Source organism: Cardiocondyla obscurior, linkage group LG07 (assembly GCF_019399895.1).
Source record: "Cardiocondyla obscurior isolate alpha-2009 linkage group LG07, Cobs3.1, whole genome shotgun sequence".
Taxonomy (NCBI): domain Eukaryota; kingdom Metazoa; phylum Arthropoda; class Insecta; order Hymenoptera; family Formicidae; genus Cardiocondyla; species Cardiocondyla obscurior.
Window position 1 is genome coordinate 5,349,580 of NC_091870.1, and position 20,096 is coordinate 5,369,675.

At 44.5% G+C, this 20,096-nt stretch overlaps 4 protein-coding genes across 4 annotated transcripts; all 4 read right to left on the bottom strand.

Moving 5' to 3' along the window:
- Positions 1 to 13,797: 13,797 nt before the first annotated feature.
- LOC139104331 (uncharacterized) lies at positions 13,798 to 14,979 on the bottom strand. Its single transcript, XM_070659755.1, has one exon. It carries the CDS (start codon positions 14,977 to 14,979, stop codon positions 13,798 to 13,800), a length of 1,182 nt encoding a protein of 393 aa, XP_070515856.1.
- A 13-nt stretch (positions 14,980 to 14,992) lies between these two features.
- On the bottom strand, positions 14,993 to 16,594 carry LOC139104332 (uncharacterized). The gene has a single exon (XM_070659756.1). The coding sequence runs from the start codon at positions 16,592 to 16,594 to the stop codon at positions 14,993 to 14,995; it is 1,602 nt and encodes a 533-aa protein (XP_070515857.1).
- A 36-nt stretch (positions 16,595 to 16,630) lies between these two features.
- On the bottom strand, positions 16,631 to 17,509 carry LOC139104333 (uncharacterized). The gene has a single exon (XM_070659758.1). It carries the CDS (start codon positions 17,507 to 17,509, stop codon positions 16,631 to 16,633), a length of 879 nt encoding a protein of 292 aa, XP_070515859.1.
- Positions 17,510 to 17,580: 71 nt separating this feature from the next.
- Positions 17,581 to 19,310, bottom strand: LOC139104334 (uncharacterized). Its single transcript, XM_070659759.1, has one exon. The coding sequence runs from the start codon at positions 19,066 to 19,068 to the stop codon at positions 17,581 to 17,583; it is 1,488 nt and encodes a 495-aa protein (XP_070515860.1). The 5' UTR covers positions 19,069 to 19,310.
- Between the last annotated feature and the right edge of the window lie 786 nt (positions 19,311 to 20,096).

Sequence of the window (20,096 nt, forward strand, 5' to 3'; positions counted from 1 at the left end):
GAAGCACCGGCCCGGTGTGAAAATGGGACACGTATATGCTCTCAATACTTTCGAGCGAAATATTAACGGTAGAAGATAATACATTCGAACTCAACTTTGCCCTCAGTCAAAATCAAGACGCAAAATTAAGCGAGTTAAAAGAAATACTTTCCAAATCAGAGGATCCGTATTATGAGATGCGAAACGGAGTTGTTTTTCGAAAATACAATAAAAATCTGTTATTTTACGTTCCTTGTAATATGGAAAATCATGTACTTCAAAAATATCATGATCAAATAGGATACTTGGCACTAGAAAAAACATACGACAATATTATTGGTTTCCAGAATTGAAAAGGAAAGTTAAAGAATACGTTGCAAATTGCCTAAAATGTATCTCCTACTCTCCTCAGCAAGGAAAAAAGAAAGGTTATTTACACTGCGTCCTCAAGGGCAAGGTCTCGTTTGAAGTATACCATATAGATCATTACGGACCGATAGACAAGAATAGATTAATTAAGCGATACTTATTAGTCGTAATAGATGCGTTCACGAAGTTTGTAAAACTATACCCCACAAAAACAACAGCTACACAAGTAAATGTATATAGGCCGGTTCTGGACCACTATGTGTTAGTGTGTCCGTGTGACCTGAAGTGAGGGGTAGTAATGACGTCACGCGGGAAGGGGTGTTTTTCCATGAATCGCCCTTTTGTAGGCGATTCTCGGAACAAATTGTTTATAAAAATAACAATAACATAAAAATTATGAAATTTGATATTTTTTAAATAGATAAGCGTGTTATGGCGCCGCGGTATTTTTATGCGGCATCGCGAATTTCGAAGGGTTGTGATTTTTTCAAAGGAGGTAAAAGGAGGGGAGAATGATGGGGGTGACCGCTCGAGTTTTAGTCGCGGCGTCGGCGGCGAGCGGCGGGGCGGCGGCGGATCGCAAAGTATCGCGCGCTTTTTGTTCCCTTTCGCTCGCACCCGTTCGCGCCGCCTATCGTTCTCACTCGCTCGCTCTCGTTCACGCGTTCATCACCATCGACTACGACTCGCTCGCATCCGTTCGCGCCGCTTATCGTTTATCAACAATTCTTTTACACGCTCATACGATTCGAATGCGGGTGACGCTGCACACACACCCTCGGCTAATCGCTCCTCCTTCTTATCTTATTTCTCTCTCACTCAGATACGTACGTTGCATACAAACGAGGCGAATTCACGCGGTGGACTCACGCTTCGCAATTATAATAAAATAAAGAATGGAATAGAAGCGATTAAAAAATAATACGTGTCGATTACAAAAGTATATATATATATATATATATATATATATATATATATATATATATATATATATATATATATATATATATATATATATATATATATACAGTGTCCCAAACAATATGGGTAGAAAATTGAAATCTAAGACGAAAGCAATTTTTAAAATTCTCAATAGTTTTCGAGAAAAAAATTAAAATATGTAAAATGTATAGACGTAAGAGTGACAAGGAAGCTGCTCGTGAATGAGCGCGACAAACGACGGTGCCATTTCTAGTCATTCGCCTGTCGCGCTCACTCACGCGCAGCTTCCTTGTCACTCTTACGTCTATACATTTTATATATTTTAATTTTTTTCTCGAAAACTATTGAGAATTTTTAAAAATTACATTTGACTTTTCGTCTTAGATTTCAATTTTCTACCCATAGTTTTTGGGAGTGACACATTGTTTGGGACACCCTGTATATATATATATATATGTATATAAAATATATTGTTAGTATTAGGAAAAAAGGGAGAGATTTAAAACTGAATTTGTTAATACTTTAAACATACTCTAAGACATTTCTTAGATAATTTATGTAAAGTATGTTTAAAGGCCATCAGATAAAATAATAGAAAAACAGAGCTTACTTTCTGAGTCATGGCTCTGAGTCATGTTGAAACGTCTTCTTGAACCAAGGCCAGCCTTACAAGCCAATAGCAAAATTCGTTACCATATAAGGAACCAAGGTTGAACCAACGTGGACCAATCTAAAACTCTGTAACCAAATAAAGATTGACAAAGTCGAAACTACTCTTTTCCATTGTTCTAAAATAATATATAAGCAGTTCAGAAAGCCACAAGCTAACTTTTTCGCTCTCGCTCTCTAGTAAAAGCTCTGAACCGGTCTCGTAAATTCTCTCGTAAAATCAGAAAGTTCTTAAGTGTAAGCTCTCAGCTTTTAGATAGTCTCAGAAGATCTCAAATAGAAAGATTGTTCATTGTATCATATTATAATTTGGCAAGAGACATAGAGAGATACAAATAGAAATACGCATATTGTAAATTCGTTAAACCATAAGATCGACTTTACTATTCATATTAAAACGTTGTAAAAATCTGTATTCAGTAATAAATCTACTCTGGGAACAAATTGTCAACTTCTCTACAGTGAATTATTAAGTGACCTTTATCTTGGAGTTTTAGCCTTTTTAACCGCAGAAGAACCCTTTAATTATTATTATTCATCATTACATGGTCGAACCAAGTCTCGAAACCACTTCGAACACTGGGACGTCACAGGGTACGTTACGCGGAGGTTTTGATTTGCGCTTGAAGACGCAGTGGGGGGCGTCGGCCCCCGCAAAATTTGCATAAATATCGAGAGACGATGAGACTGTCAATCAATCCTTTCTGACTGATTTCGAGCATAGAAGCTGAAAAGATGGCTGCATACACGAATCAAGAATATTATGACATGCTTATGGTACTCGGCGAGTACCATGGGCAATATTATGTTGCTGCAAGGAGATACGCAGAACTGTATCCAAACCGAAGAAGACATCCTTGTCCTCGAATTATACTCGATGCGGCTACACGTTTGCACGAAACTGGAAGTGTCTTGCCAGTAAAGAGGGACACTGGCAGACATCGAGATGCCAGAAATGTACGCAACGTCGATCGGGTTCTGCGCGCAGTAGAGCAAGAACCGGAAATAAGCATTCGCAATATTGCTCGACAAGAAGAATTGTCGTACTCGTCGGTACAACGAATTTTAAAAGAGGAAAAGCTGCACGCCTATCATTATACTCGTGTGCAGCACTTGCAACAAGAAAATTTTATTAAAAGAAGAACATTTTGCGAAGAATTTTTACGAAGAGCAGAACACGATCCAGAATTTCCTTCTCGTGTAATATTTAGTGATGAATCGCTATATACTCGAAAAAAAATTTTCAATTCGCATAATATGCATGTGTGGGACAACGAGAATCCACATGCAACGCGCACAAGCAATTTCCAAGTACGCTGGAAATTAAATATCTGGGCTGGTATTATGGGTACCAAAATACTGGGCCCAGTTATTCTGCCGGCAACACTGAGGAGCCCGTCATATTTGAAATTACTTCAAGAAAATTTACCAGACTTTTTAAAAGAAGTCCCTTCCCAAATAGCACAAGATATTCTACGGATATCCATTCTTGATCCATTAAGTACATAGTATATACAGGACATTATACATATATAAAATAAATATTCATGGATGGACATAAATTCATGTATGTCATTTGTACATAATATTGTTACGTCCGAAATTGTTTTTCTTTCGCGTTTAGGAGTTAATGAGTAATGAGAGGGAAGTTCTAAAGAAAAATATGTGTGAATGAATTAATTTTAATGATTTATTTTAAATTTTCACGAGCCAGTTCCATTTCTCGTTAATTTGCTGGCTGCTCCTTTGTACAATGGTGCCTACAGGCGTCCCGGTTTTGGGAGCCTGGGGAATAGGCTGAACAGGCGCGAGTTTGACGATGCGAATGCGCGGTTTGAAGTCTTCTACTTGCGTTATCCGCGGTAATGACGGTGCGGAGGGTCGCGGAGGAAAAACTTTCGATAGTTGCGCGGGAGGGGGTCGCGGAGGAGTGACCGCTGGCGGTGTTGTATTTGTATCCCGTGGTGGTGTTTTGTATCCTGCGGGAGCCGGCGTGGGCCCTATTGGGAAGACGGCCGGATTAAACACCCCCGGTGTCTTGAAGTTACGCAAAAGTTGCCGCGTCTTTTCTCGTCGCCCCGCACGGCAAGATCTCCGGCCCCTATGTCTCCTTTTATATGTCTATAATGAAATGTAGAAATGAAGTAAATGCCTTCTTTTGTGAATAGGATTTTAATTAATTATTTAGCACGTCGTTGATCTGTTTTCGTATTTTTGCCTGCGTTTCAATAGGTAATTTGTACACCCATGCCCAGAGATTTCCCTTTTTCTTATTGCTTACGGTTGATTTAAAGAGAGATGGGGCAGGGGTCGTAAGTTGGTAGGGAGTCCATTGGACGTTGTATCCCGTGATTGATTTGTTATTCATCTAAAAATTAGAAGGTTGTTAAATTTTGTTGCTACGCTACTCTTAAGTGGCCCAGCGCGCAACCAAGGATCGATAGGTTTAATTAGAGGCGATAATCGCTGCTTGGGGCAGCGCGTTGAATTTTCGGAGTGAAGGAAGCGAGGCGGCGATCGCTACTCGAGGCAGCGCGCCGTGGCTGAGGGTGAAGGAAGTGAGGCGGCGATCGCTACTCGGGGCAGCGCGCCGTGGCTCAGGGTGAAGGAAGCGAGGCGGCGATCGCTACTCGGGGCAGCGCGCCGTGGCTCAGGGTGAAGGAAGCGAGGCGGCGATCGCTACTCGGGGCAGCGCGCCGTGGCTCAGGGTGAAGGAAGCGAGGCGGCGATCGCTACTCGGGGCAGCGCGCCGTGGCTCAGGGTGAAGGAAGCGAGGCGGCGATCGCTACTTGGGGCAGCGCGCCGTGGCTCAGGGTGAAGGAAGCGAGGCGGCGATCGCTACTGGGGCAGCGCCGTGGCTCTGAGTGAAGGAAGGGATAGTGAGGCGCGATCGCTTTGGAGAAGCGCGCTTAAGCCCTTAAGGTTGTGAATTCAAACGATGAGAGCGTTGTACTTTAGCTGGCTTTTATTTCTTCGTCCGTACAACCTTGGTTCTCGCGCTTCCTAGTGCTCCTCACCGTCGGTGATTGCTGAGACGATAATACGATACTAGGTCCGAAAATTCGCGGCTTTTATATGAATAGATGTTAGGCTCCGAGGGCGAGGGGAGTAAGGATTCTCCTTTTGCCCCGCGAAATTCCTTTGTGAAAGATTTCGATTTTCCAACAGTTTAAACATTTAATTTTGCAACTTCGATAATTTTCCCGTCCTTTTTATATGGTCGTGATTTCGCTGGTGTGGATCGCTCGCGCCTAATTATTTTATTTAACCGTCAAATAAGAACCTTGTTTTTTTTATATCTAGTTTTACTTCCGCATTGCGGGTATATTCAAATTTAATTTTCTTATTTGATTGTTAAATTTACGTTGTTCTCGGGCTTTTAGTTTACGTAATCGTTTCTTTAGAATATCCGGACGCACTGCTTTTTATTTCATTAGTATTTTGTTTATTTAAAAAGGCGTACGGCATTGTTTTCTTTTCTTTTATTTGTTTTGTTGTTGAATTTAATTATTTAATTGATGTTTTCAAGTTTTCTTTAAACCTTTTCATGCCTGGCTTTTTTGTATGGCGCCCAAATTATCGCCGCTCTCGTTAATTGTAAAATTACAATTAGGCGATGATTTACGTACGTGATGTTCACGTGTACGCGGGCGTGATCGAGGGCATGAACGAGAGCGTGAACACCGGGTGATGTGTCGGGCGGTCGATCGGTACATTGATTGATACATCACGATGTATCGACCGCGCGACAATCACCGGTGCTGGGTAACTAGGTAGTGATAACGGTACGCCGGTACACCAAAGTAATTTTTAATTTGAATGAAAGAAAAGAAAAATAAGAAAAAGAAAAGAACCCAAAAAAAAAGAAATATATATATATTGTGGAGGCCTCCGGACGTAACATCCCCCTTCTTAAGTACAAACATAATGAGCTGGCGAGCTTGATGAGCCCATGCGTTTTATAAGTTCTGGAATACATTCGGAAGCGTCCGGTATATGTATATATATATGTGTGCGGCTTGGGATTTGTTTCGAAGTTGCATTACATTTAAAATATTTTCTTAATACTAACGCTTAATAGGAAGTTTTTGAGCCTTAAATGACTGGAATGTTCTTTCCTCTTTAAAGAAAAGAAAAGAAAAGAAAAAGATAATGATAAGAAGATAAAAAAAAAGAATAAAAAAGAGCGAGGTCTCTATTTTAGAGCATCACAGTCATTCAAATCCTTAATTCTAAAGAAAAATAATCTGAGTATTTACTAGATTTAACTAAATGTATGTAACGAACAGAAGAAAATTATACTACTGGCGATTTACTATTTTTCTGCGGCTTGACCATAAAGGGTTTTTACCTAAATAATAATAAAAAATAAAAAAAAGGAAAAGAATAGGAAGGAGAAGTAAGAGAAAGGAAAACGATTTTTACTAAAATTACGAATAAGCACATTTCTTTAATCGATTTGAGTGTACTACTCGCGTTGTATTTCTTATTTTTATTCGTATGTTTCCTCGGTCTAAAATTTCAGTGATTAAGTACGGTCCGAAATATTCTTTATCGAGTTTGCTGATTTTGCTGTTATTTAACAAAAGTACATAGTTTCCTACTTCGAAATTTTCCGGGTGGGCGCGTTTATCATAATATTCCTTGGATCGCAATTTATTTTTATTTAATCGGTTTCGGGCAGTGTCTTGAAGTTGGTAGATGTCGTTGATGAGATTCGTCAAGTAGGCCGGATAAGTTTCAGACTCGACGAGAGAACAGTAGGCGGAGGGGAGGCGTGCTGTTACTCCGAAGACCAGTTCATGGGGAGTGTACCCCGTTCCTTCGTGTACTGCGGTATTATATGAGAAATTGGCGCGTTCTATTAATCCATCCCAGTCGTCTTCAGCCTCTAAGAAGCATTTGAGATATTCGGTGAGAACGATGTGCGATCTTTCTAGTGATCCATTAGATTGAGGATGGTGGGTGGTCGTTCTAAGATGTCGTATTCGAAAGCTTTTGGCAATGTATTTAAATAAATTGCTCATAAAATTAGTCCCTTGATCGGTTAGTATGCTTCTGGGGCATCCGAACCGACAAATAAAATTATTTATAAATGAAGCAGCGGTGGTTTCAGCTGTAAGATCTCCGATAGGAACGTATATTGAATATTTCGTGAGGAGATCTTGAATTGTTAGGACGTACGCATTTCCCTGAGAAGTTCTTCTGAAGGGTCCCAAGATGTCGAGAGCTATTTTGTCGAAGGCGCGGCCTGGAGTGTCCGTGAGTATCATGGGTTGTCGGACTTTATTTCTTACTAGTTTTTGTTCCTGGCAAGGGCGGCATTGTTTAATATGCTGCTGGATGTCGAGCTTCATATTCTTCCAGAAATAGTATCGTTTAATACGATGATATGTTTTATTTATCCCTTTGTGTCCACCGGCGGTAGATCCGTGATATTCTTGAATTATTTTTTGACGTTCTTCAGGAGGGGGTATCATTGTGGTACCTGTGCAGACTGTTATAATTATTGGATGAAGCGTCGTAAGATCCTTTAATGATTCCATGATTTCGGTCCAGGGAACGGTGGAAGTGTTTTTGGCCTTCCGAATACTGAATGAGTGAATTCCTAGCTCAATTATAACATCTAGAAGAGATCGAAAACATTCTCGAAGAATATTTTCGTCTTGCGGAGTATTTCTTCGTTCTCTTATTGGTAATGCGATTATGTAGCGTGTAGATTGGTTTGATTGTAGTACTCGCGCTCTTCCTAATGTGATTGAATCGATGTTTGAAAATTGTTCGTTTACGTGGAGCTCGTGGGCTCCGTCATCTAATGGAGATCCGTCAGCGGCGATAAAGATGATGACATGATCATTCCTTCCAGTCAGAGGTACTTCGACTTCTTTTAACGATATAGAATTAGTGGAAGGGAGAATATTTTGGACGGGAGGGGAATGGTGAGGAATATCTTCGGATACCTCAGATTTTTCCGAGTGCGTCACGGATGGTTTCGCTTTTTGGTCACCCCTTGGGAGGGGATTTTTCCTCGGTAAATCTTCATCATCGGTATCTTGATCTTCTTTAACTACTTTCCATTGCTGGTTGTGATCTAGGCAAAATTTTTTATGTATTGGATAGAGAGGAAGGTAAGAAATGTCTTGGATAGGATTTCGAGATAGAGCGTCGGCATTTTTATTTGTTGAGCCGCTTTTATACACAATTTTATATTCGTATTCCTCTAATTTGAGGCGCCACCTCATCAGTCGCGATGTCGGATCCTTGACGCGATGAAGCCAGGTAAGTGGTTGATGATCTGTGACAAGGAGGAATTTCCTTCCGTAGAGATATGGTCGGAAATGATTTATGCTATACGTGATAGCTAACAATTTTTTTTCGATCGTCGAATAATTCTTCTCGGCAGGGTTCAGGACTCTAGAAGTATATGCTATGGGGAGGTCCTGCCCTAGAATTCCTTGGCTAAGTACGCTTCCTATCGCGTAATTTGAGGCGTCTGTAGTTAGAATAAATTCTTTTTCAAAATCCGGATATTGTAAGATCGGCTCTTTACACAATAACTCTCTTAAAGAGTCGAAAGCTTTTTGCGTTTCCTCGTTCCATCGGAAAATGACTCCCTTTTTCAATAAATTTGACAGTGGGCTAGCTATTTTTGAGAAGTCTTTAATAAATCGGCGATAATAGCCAGCGAGGCCCAAAAATTGTCGTATATTTTTACAATTTTTCGGTGCCGGAAAATGTTTAATCGCGGATATTTTTCTTGGATCAGGGCGCACGCCTTCCTTTCCGATGATGTGGCCCAAGTAAATTACTTCGAGATGGAGAAATTCGCATTTATCAATTTGTAGCGTTAAACTTGCTTGGCGCAGCCGCTGCATTAATTTGGCAATTTTAATATCGTGCTCCCTCAGTGAGCTCGCGTAGATAACGATGTCGTCCATATATACGAACAATTCGTTCCCCTGGAGTCCGGTGAGTACTTGATCCATGAGGCGCTGGAAGGTAGCAGGAGCGTTGCGCAATCCGAACGGCATCCGGGTAAATTCATAATGGCCGTAAGGGGTGGAAAAAGCTGTTTTCTCTACGTCTTCTTCGTGCAGTGGTATTTGATGAAACCCGCTTGCTAAGTCCAGTATTGAAAAATATTTCGCTCCACCAAGCTGATCCAAGATATCCGTTATATTTGGCAGCGGATATGCGTCCGGAATGGTTTTTTCATTGAGGCGTCGATAATCAATTACCATCCTCCACCTTTTGTTTCCCGCCGAGTCTGGTTTCTTCGGCACAATCCAAACGGGCGAGTTGTAGGGAGACGTGGAATGTTGAATGATGTCCTTGGCGAGAAGTTGGTCCACTTGAGTATTTAATTCTTTGCGATGAATGGGAGGGAAACGATACTGTTTTACATTTATCGGAATATCGTCGGTCGTGATAACGCGGTGCGAGATTACGTCGGTTTTATCTAATTGATCGTTCGGTAAATAAAAGCGATCGTGATAAGTCCTAACTATCGTAATTATGTTTTCTTTTTCCTCTTTATTTAAATGGTCAAGTCGCAGAAGTTGTAAAATTTGAGATATGCGTGAATCGCTTTCGTTTATTAAGATAGGAGTGAAATTTGGAGAATCTCCGGAAAATGAATTGTTTTGAGAATTTGAGAGGGTCGTCGATACATTCAGTATTGACGCCTTGTGAGATCTTACGCGGGAATGAATTTTTTGAAGACCCGTATAGGGATGTGAAGATCCTGCGTAAGATTCATTTTTAAGAGACATAGAGGCGGCTTCCTGGAGATCTTTATTCTTATCTTGCGGTGCGTTTGGGCGAAGAGATTCGGCGACGTGTACGTGATTCTGCGACGACGGCTCGGTATTTTCAGAGGGGGGAGAATTACGCGAGATTTGTTCGAATTCAATTATCTGAATGGTAGGAATTAGAATTTCAATTTCGTGGTTTAATGTGTTAACGATGGGGATGTAGGCTTTATCGTTTACGCATGTTACCAGACAGTTCCCGGCGTAAGCGCCGCTGCACGGCACCATGCCCGGCACGTATCCCGTTTTCTTTTCTGGATTCGATATATAGATAGTAAGTCCGGTTTTTGTTCGGGGAGGTACAACTATGGATTTTTGGCTTTTGAACGGCAGGGATCCGTTTTTCCAGGTTATTTCTTTTGTGGAGTAATTAATGCAAGCGTCGTTGCTAATAAAGAATTCAGATCCTAGTATTCCCTGCGTAACGATAGGAAAGTCGTCGGGTACGATATTGAAGGTTATGAGATCTTTTGCTACGCGAAAAGTAGCGGAACCGATAGTATCGGTTATAGACTCGGTTATTCCGGAAAGCTGTATAATGTTCTTTTTATTAATAGCGACGCACGGCTTGAGGCACCCTCTTTTTATTATATTCGGCTGGGCGCCGGTATCTATCATAAATGCCGTTGAGCCAATGAAAAATTTAGAATTTAGTTCGACAGAGGGAATTTCGTGATTATTTCCTCGGAGGACGTGGATTGTACTGGGGAGTACTCGAGTGTATGGACAGGACGCGTCGATCCGAGGCCTCGGTTCGTCCCGGCTGTGGGGACCTCGGAGGAGTTTCCCGTTTGATTTGATGGGTTAATCACGCGTGCTTGTGCGTCTGTGTTAGGTCGATTTTCTCGTGATTGCCTTTTTCGACACTCATGGATGAGGTGACCGATATTTTTGCAGTAACTGCATATTTTTCGCGCAGGATTCGTGGATGTTTCGTGGGAATTATAAGTATTTGTAGGGGGAGGGTGAGGGGAATTATACGGTGCCCGATATTCGCGGTTTCGCATTTCCTCTCTTTCCATGCGTTTATTTATGACGATTGTTTTAGCGTATGCATCAGTGAGATTTGTAAATCCTTCGGCGCGGAGTTCAATTCGGTATTCGCGTGGGAGTCCTTCGTAGTAGGCTTCAAGTGTAAAATTATCTATAGCGGTAATCTTGATTTCAGTAAGATCGCGAGCGAGGTTAATTTGGTGTCCTTCAATTATGACTGTTTTGTGGTCTTTTACACGACCGATATAATCTAATATATGCTCGTTGGTCTTCTTGAAAATTATGCTTAATTATCCGCGGTAGTAATTGGCACTCTTCCCCGGTCCGAAAGTGCGTTTTAAGATTTCGAGAAGTTTATCGATTGTAGGGATAATTTCATCTTCAACCGCGAGATATGCGTGGTGGCTTAATTTATTTTTGATCATTTTCACGAATAGCTTTTCGTTAATTAGAAGTAGATTTCCCCGAGCTCGTTTACAAGCCTTTGTGAATTGCCATACGGGTATATTATGCCCATCGTATTTTGGTATTGATTCTATAGTATCGCGAATGTAAAATTTTGGGTACCCAGCGTCGTCATTTGCATTGAAATTTATCGGAGAAGTTATCGGTTCCGAAACGTGGGTATTAGGAGTGAGGGGTTATGATGAGGGGGGTGGGTGGTAAGGAGGGTTTTCTGGGGGTGTTAATTTTCCAATATTTAATTTTGATATGGCTTGGGTTAATGTGTGAAGCATTACCTCGAGGTCGGATGTTCGCCGCGCGAGTTCTTTTTCGTGACCCTGTATATCGCGAAGTGTTTGTTCGATACCGGGTGTCTCAAGTGTTTCTGACGTAGTCGCGGCGTTTTCATATTCGGGTGAACTATCGTTAGAATTCATTGTGAATATCGATGAAGGAATTAATAAAGGTAATTCGAAATTTTTTCTTGAATTTGGCAATGTCATTGAGCGATAACGGGCGAAAAAGGAGAAATTTATAATTTTGGGGTATATCCCACCGCTGTCACCAGTTGTTACGTCCGAAATTGTTTTTCTTTCGCGTTTAGGAGTTAATGAGTAATGAAAGGGAAGTTCTAAAGAAAAATATGTGTGAATGAATTAATTTTAATGATTTATTTTAAATTTTCATGAGCCAGTTCCATTTCTCGTTAATTTGCTGGCTGCTCCTTTGTACAATGGTGCCTACAGGCGTCCCGGTTTTGGGAGCCTGGGGAATAGGCTGAACAGGCGCGAGTTTGACGATGCGAATGCGCGGTTTGAAGTCTTCTACTTGCGTTATCCGCGGTAATGACGGTGCGGAGGGTCGCGGAAGAAAAACTTTCGATAGTTGCGCGGGAGGGGGTCGCGGAGGAGTGACCGCTGGCGGTGTTGTATTTGTATCCCGTGGTGGTGTTTTGTATCCTGCGGGAGCCGGCGTGGGCCCTATTGGGAAGACGGCCGGATTAAACACCCCCGGTGTCTTAAAGTTACGCAAAAGTTGCCGCAACTTTTCTCGTCGCCCCGCACGGCAAGATCTCCGGCACCTATGTCTCCTTTTATATGTCTATAATGAAATGTAGAAATGAAGTAAATGCCTTCTTTTGTGAATAGGATTTTAATTAATTATTTAGCACGTCGTTGATCTGTTATCGTATTTTTGCCTGCGTTTCAATAGGTAATTTGTACACCCATGCCCAGAGATTTCCCTTTTTCTTATTGCTTACGGTTGATTTAAAGAGAGGTGGAGCAGGGGTCGTAAGTCCATTGGACGTTGTATCCCGTGATTGATTTGTTATTCATCTAAAAATTAGAAGGTTGTTAAATTTTGTTGCTACGCTACTCTTAAGTGGCCCAGCGCGCAACCAAGGATCGATAGGTTTAATTAGAGGCGATAATCGCTGCTTGGGGCAGCGCGTTGAATTTTCGGAGTGAAGGAAGCGAGGCGGCGATCGCTACTCGAGGCAGCGCGCCGTGGCTGAGGGTGAAGGAAGTGAGGCGGCGATCGCTACTCGGGGCAGCGCGCCGTGGCTCAGGGTGAAGGAAGCGAGGCGGCGATCGCTACTCGGGGCAGCGCGCCGTGGCTCAGGGTGAAGGAAGCGAGGCGGCGATCGCTACTCGGGGCAGCGCGCCGTGGCTCAGGGTGAAGGAAGCGAGGCGGCGATCGCTACTCGGGGCAGCGCGCCGTGGCTCAGGGTGAAGAAAGCGAGGCGGCGATCGCTACTCGGGGCAGCGCGCCGTGGCTCTGAGTGAAGGAAGGGATAGTGAGGCGCGATCGCTTTGGAGAAGCGCGCTTAAGCCCTTAAGGTTGTGAATTCAAACGATGAGAGCGTTGTACTTTAGCTGGCTTTTATTTCTTCGTCCGTACAACCTTGGTTCTCGCGCTTCCTAGTGCTCCTCGCCGTCGGTAATCGCTGAGACGATAATACGATACTAGGTCTGTTTGAAAGTAATGAAAATTCGCGCCTCGAATTTTCCGTCGGTCCGGACTGTCCGTGCTCGTCCCCAGGATGTTGAAGGAGGTAATTTTTAATAAAGACTCGATGGTATTTTCCGCGACCGATTTATTTTAACATTCTGCAGAAGGCAGAATTATGGTACGAATTCACGCTTACAGATAACGATGAGTGCGCGCGTACTTAGGCCGGGACAAATGTACTTATTACAATTAACTTGTTTATGCGACTGTGTGTTCTCGCTTCATACCGCGCTTTTTATACAGGGCCTGGTTTCGGCAAGTCGCGATATTCTCGAGGACGTTTCAGATCGTTGAACCGTCGTTATGTTATGATCCCGACGGTCTAGTCGTCTTCTCGGTTTATGTAACATGTTTTACTCGGCTATACTGTTTTATATACATTTTTTAAAATTAGTTGTTTGGTCTGAAGTCTTTGTTTCGTCGTCTCTTTTTTCAAACACCTCGCCCGCCTTGAAGGGATGTCTTCAATTTATCGTTTTTGCGCGAATGTGAATCGCATTGATATTAATAAAAAAATTACAACAAATTTGATGCCCGCTGGCAGTGGTCAAATATGAATCGCAATACATCAAAAACATTATTCTTTCGTTTTTTCGATTTCGTCGATTGGAAGTACAGCCAATTTAACAATGGGTCGGGTTAGATAGCCTCCCTTCGTTTTCACGGTGGCAGCCCGCACGACTCCGTCTGCCCCCGGATGCACCTCGCTTATGCGCCCAAGTAGCCATTGCAGCGGTCCGAGGCCTGGCTGCTGGATGAGTACTAATTGGCCGACCAAGACGGCCCTTCCTTTGTTCGACTGCCACTTTGATCTTTGCATCAGTGTGTGGAGATACTCGGAGCTCCACCGCTTCCAAAAGTGTTGTCGCAACTGCTCTATGCGCTGCCACCTCGACAGCCGCTTTTCGGATACCTGCGTTAATTCTTCAACGGGATAACTATATAGAGCTGCACCGATTAGAAAATGTCCTGGCGTTATACACTCTAAATCGTTTGGGTCTGTGCTTAACGGCGCAAGCGGTCGCGAATTGAGTATTGCTTCAATTTCACATAATACGGTCTGTGTTTCCTCGTACGTCAAATGCGCGCTGCCTATAATGCGATACATGTGTGTCTTCGTTGATTTTACGGCCGCCTCCCACAGTCCACCGAAGTGTGGAGCGTGAGGCGGTATAAATCGCCAATTAATTTCTCGCTCGCTGAGAAATTCGCCTATCGCCCGCTTTCCCTGTTCGCAATTAACAAACTCGTACAATTCTTTTAGTTGCTTGTTAGCTCCGACAAAGGTGGTACCATTGTCGGAGTACATGCATTCCGGCCTTCCTCGTCGCGAGATGAATCGCTTAAACGCAGCCAGAAACGCCTCCGAAGTGAGATCGCTTACCACTTCTAAATGGACTGCTTTAACAGTAAAGCATATAAATACAGCTATATATGCCTTTGTCATTTTGGCATTTCGGCGTTTATTATCTTTAATTAACATTGGGCCCGCGTAGTCCACTCCGGTGTGCGTAAATGGCCACGAAATTGTCACGCGCTTGTCCGGCAGGTCCGACATGACCGCCTGTGACGTCACCGGTTTGTATCTAAAGCACCTGACGCAACGCCGAATAATCTCTCGCACCGCCGACGAAGCCGCGATCGGCCAAAATCGTTGTCGCACCGCGGCTAGCGTTGCCTGTATTCCCGCATGCATGGTGTTGTCGTGCTCTCTTTGTATCACCCTCGTGGTGAGCACGTGTCCCTTTGGCAACAGCATCGGGTGTCGCGAATCATAAGGAATTGCGAAGCGCCCTATCCTCCCCCCCTACGCGTATAACACCGTCGTCGTCGCAAAAAGGTGTCAATAATCGAATGATACTCGTATTCCGCAATTCCATTTTATTTTTTAATAAATTATAATCTTCGTCAAACGACCGACGTTGCACGTTTTTTACGATAATTATTAATGCTTGCCGCATCTCGGCCGGCGAAATCTGTACCGTCTGCGGACGCTGCTCTCTCTTCAAACGCAGCCTCATGCAATACGCGATAATTCGTTGCACCTTGCTCAAATTTGATCGTTTTCTTAGTAACGCCTGCACGATATCCTCCCCGATCACCCCCGCGGCTGCAGTTATCATTCTCTTTTTTTCGGGTAGGTTTTCGTCTGATATCACGACGCGATCCCTTCTCGGCCATGCCTCAGAATCAGATTTTAAAAAACCAGAGCCGTTCCACCAAAGTGGCGAGGCCCTTAATGACTCTATCGTAGTTCCCCGCGACAATAAATCCGCCGGATTTTCGGCCGACGGCACGTGCCGCCAGTCCGCGATGTTTGTCGTGCGCTGTATTTCACCGACGCGATTAGCCACGAACGAATTCCATCGCCGCGACGACGAGACGATCCAATTTAGTGTTATTGTCGAGTCCGTCCACAAAAATAGGCTCTTCTTTCTTTCTTTAAGCGCCGCGCAAACCTTTTCCGTTAACTCGGATAACAATACCGCCGCGCATAATTCTAGCCTGGGCAAGGATATCGTTTTTATCGGCGCGACTCGCGATTTCGAGGCCAACAAAATAATTTTGTATTTCGCGGGTCCCTCCCGGGTGCGTACATAAATGCATGCGCCGTATGCCTTTTCGCTGGCATCGCAAAATCCGTGCAGCTGCATATCGGTCGCGTTTCGGCTTCCCACCCAGCGCGGTATTCGTATATCTTTTAGCCGAATTAAATCGTGCCGGAAATCCATCCACCGTTGATGAATCTCTTGCGATACAGATTCCTCCCATCCAGACTGCATCTGCCACGTGTCCTGCATGATCATTTTCGCGATAACGATCACCGGACCCAACAATCCCAACGGATCAAAAATGCTAGCTATCTCCGCGAGAATAGTCCGCTTAGTCACGCGCTCTGACTCACGCCCGGGATTAGCCTCGAAACCGAACTCGTCGCTCGCCGGATTCCATTGTATGCCGAGTACCTTGCACTCTGGCCGTTCTCCGATCGTTTTTCCCCCTTGCGTCTCGCGTGCCTGTTCGGGTATCAACTCCTTGCAATTTGACTGCCATTTACTAAGTTCGAAGTGCCCGCGTCGCAGGATCTCGATCACCTCCCCGCGTACGCGCTCAGCCTCCGACAATGTATCTGCCCCGGTGAGCAGATCATCAACGTAGAAATCCTCTAAAATGCTTTTAGAACCGGCCGGATATTCCTCCGCGTGTTTCTGCGCCAAATGGGTTAAACATCTGGTCGACAAAAAGGGCGCGGACGTCGTTCCGTACGTTACGGTGAGAAGCTCAAACGTTCTCACCGGCGTATTCGCGTTATCGTGCCATAGTATCCGTTGCAAGTGAGTCTGTGACTCATGTACCCGAACTTGACGGTACATTTTTACTATGTCCGTCGTGAAGACATACGAAAAAACTCAAAACCGAATAAGTATCGTCGCGAGATCCTGTTGTACTACCGGTCCCTTCATTAATATGTCGTTTAATGATGCTCCCGTGCTCGTCTTGCAGGAGGCATCAAATACCACGCGAAGCTTTCTCGATGCGTCGCCCTGTTTGTACACCCCGTGGTGCGGCAAGTAAATCGCGCCGTGTTTCTCGATCTCGTCGTCCGAAACCGGCCTCATGTGTCCCAACGCCAAGTATTCCTGTAGGAACCTAACGTACGCGGCCTTAAACTCAGCGTCTTGCTGCAATCTTTTTTCTAAGTTGCAAAACCGCTTGAGCGCGATATCTCGCGAGTGCCCGATGGACGAAGTCATATTTCTCTTTATTGGCAATTTCACCACGTACCTGCCGGTCGCGTCAGTCGTGACATTGCGCAAAAAATGTGTCTCGCACTCTCGCTCGTCGAGAGTATTATTTGATGTTCCGTTTCGTTCTTCCAATAGCCAAAATCGCTCAATTCCTTTGTGCAAATCTGCGTTCGTGATTGTAGCAGACAATGCACAGGCCCGCGCGATTTCGCCCGACGCGCCCCGCAATTTTCCAGCCAATATCCAGCCCAGTCGCGTTTTCTGTAGCGTCGGATGTTCCCGCGTCGCCCCGATCTGCCCGATACAAATTAACTGCCAAAACAGATCCGCGCCTATTAACATATCTATTTCTCCGGCCGTGTGGAATTGCGGATCCGCCAACTCGATATTCGGCGGCAGCTTGATTATATCGCGCCTCAAAGTAACCGCCGGGATTCTGTCGGTAATACCGTTGGCCACGATGCATTCAATTTCTTGTTGAAATGCATTTACTCTCGATTTTATTTTCAACTGCGTGACACGCGATGACTGGGTCGTCATTCTTCCTAAGCCCGATATTGAGATATTGGCTGGCCTAATGTTTAAATTTAACGTTTTTATAAATTCCTTTGTCACAAAATTTGCCTGTGACCCTGAATCCAGCAATACACGCGCTTTCGCACGTTGTTGTTGTTGACAACATATATAATTGCCGTAGACAGGAACACATGAGACCGGCTCCCCCCAACCGTATCGCGCGCGATCAAGGCCGTCATCTCGCCCGAATTTGTCGCCGAGCCCGCCGATCTCGGCGACGCAACCGACGCCCCAGCGACCGCCCCGTCGCTCCCCTTGGCAGCCAGGTGCAACAGAGTATTATGTTTAAGATTGCACGATCGGCAACCCGTTAGCGGACACTGCGCTGCCCGATGTGTGGAAGACCGCAGACAGTTCAGACATAGGCCCTTTTTTCGGATTTCTGATATCCGTTGGCTCACCGATAATGCCACAAACGCGCCGCATGCATAAATCGCATGCTCCCCTGCACAATACGTGCAATTTGCTCGAGTTGCGGTCGCGTGCAACGCCTGTCGTCTCCTGTCAAAACGCGATTTCGGACGCGTATCGCTTCGTCTCGTAGCCGCGTTCGGCTCCTTTCTGGCTAATGTCTCTAGTATTACACTTCGATGTGTCAAGAATTTTTTGAACTCCCTTAAAGTCGGCAGTTCTGTGTCCTTCAACGACGCTTGCCATTTTTCCGCCGTTACGCTATCTAACTTTTCGCTAAGCATGTACACTAGTAAATCGTCCCATGCGTCCGCGTTTCTTTTCAACGCTTTAAGCGCACCGATGTGCCGCGACACCCCATCGCAAATGCGCCTCAAATCCGCCGCGTTTTCCTGCTGCATTCGCGGCAGCTCGAGAATGGCACGAATATGAGCATAGACGATCGCTCGCCGGTCATCGTATCTATCTTTTAATAGTTCCCAGGCCCCCTCGTAATTAGTCCCCGACACTTCCAACGCCGCGATTACATTTTTCGCTTCATCTACTAGTGAAGCTCTCAAATAATGGAATTTTTGAACATTTGATAAAGGCTCGTTTTCGTGGATTAAACTGTTGAAAGTGTCGTGGAATGTGGTCCACTCCTCATACTTGCCCGAAAACGTCGGCAAATTGATTTTTGGCAAGCGTATAAACGCCAATGATTCGCGACCACCGCTACCTTCGCTGCCGCTCGGAACCGGCGAAAGACGGGCCGAGGAACCTCCGCCCGACGGACGGGTCAATCGCGTTAATTTAGCTCTGAGAGAAAAGTACGTTTTCTCGAACGTGTCGCGATCCCTCAATTCGCGCTCGTCTATCTCTTCTATTTGTAATTGTACATCCGCGTATTCCTGGTTATAGTCACTTAATCGCTCACGCCGTTCGGCTAGCTCGAAGCGAACCTCCTCGTCCAACTCATCTAACAATGCGCTGTTCGTAAACGTCTCGATGCGGGTGACCGCAGATTTAATCGCCGCACGCTTTTTCTTTAATGCTATGAGTTGTTTAGCAGCCGTCGCTGCCGCCTTCGACGCCGCCGCCGCCGCCGCGGATGCCGCATCAGGTTGCGACATAATATTAATTCGCGTTTATAATCTTTCGCAAGTCTATTTTTATTTTCTTTACGCAGTCCTTTCGTTAAATTTAGCACAGACCCGTACAACAGCGAGAAATGAAATAGTGTATTAAAATCGGTGCAGCTTCTATACAGCTTACCGTTGTCGTCGTACGGCTTTTCGTGCCTTGTCTCGATCCGTTCGGGCTGGCCCTTATGTCTCTGTCCAGTCCCGCGGTCTCCGGTCCTAACGTCGCAATTCTCCGCTCCTCAAGACTCGTTCCTGGCCGCTTATCGCCTATGCCGGACTGTCCATCCGGCTCGAAGGACCAATGTTTGAAAGTATTGAAAATTCGCGCCTCGAATTTCCCGTCGGTCCGGACTGTCCGTGCTCGTCCCCAGGATGTTGAAGGAGGTAATTTTTAATAAAAAATTTTAACATTCTGCAGAAGGCAGAATTATGGTACGAATTCACGCTTACAGATAACGATGAGTGCGCGCGTACTTAGGCCGGGACAAATGTACTTATTACAATTAACTTGTTTATGCGACTGTGTGTTCTCGCTTCATACCGCGCTTTTTATACAGGGCCTGGTTTCGGCAAGTCGCGATATTCTCGAGGACGTTTCAGATCGTTGAACCGTCGTTATGTTATGATCCCGACGGTCTAGTCGTCTTCTCGGTTTATGTAACATGTTTTGCTCGGCTATACTGTTTTATATACATTTTTTAAAATTAGTCGTTTGGTCTGAAGTCTTTGTTTCGTCGTCTCTTTTTTCAAACAAGGTCCGAAAATTCGCGGCTTTTATATGAATAGATGTTAGGCTCCGAGGGCGAGGGGAGTAAGGATTCTCCTTTTGCCCTGCGAAATTCCTTTGTGAAAGATTTCGATTTTCCAACAGTTTAAACATTTAATTTTGCAACTTCGATAATTTTCCCGTCCCTTTTATATGGTCGTGATTTCGCTGGTGTGGATCGCTCGCGCCTAATTATTTTATTTAACCGTCAAATAAGAACCTTGTTTTTTTATATCTAGTTTTACTTCCG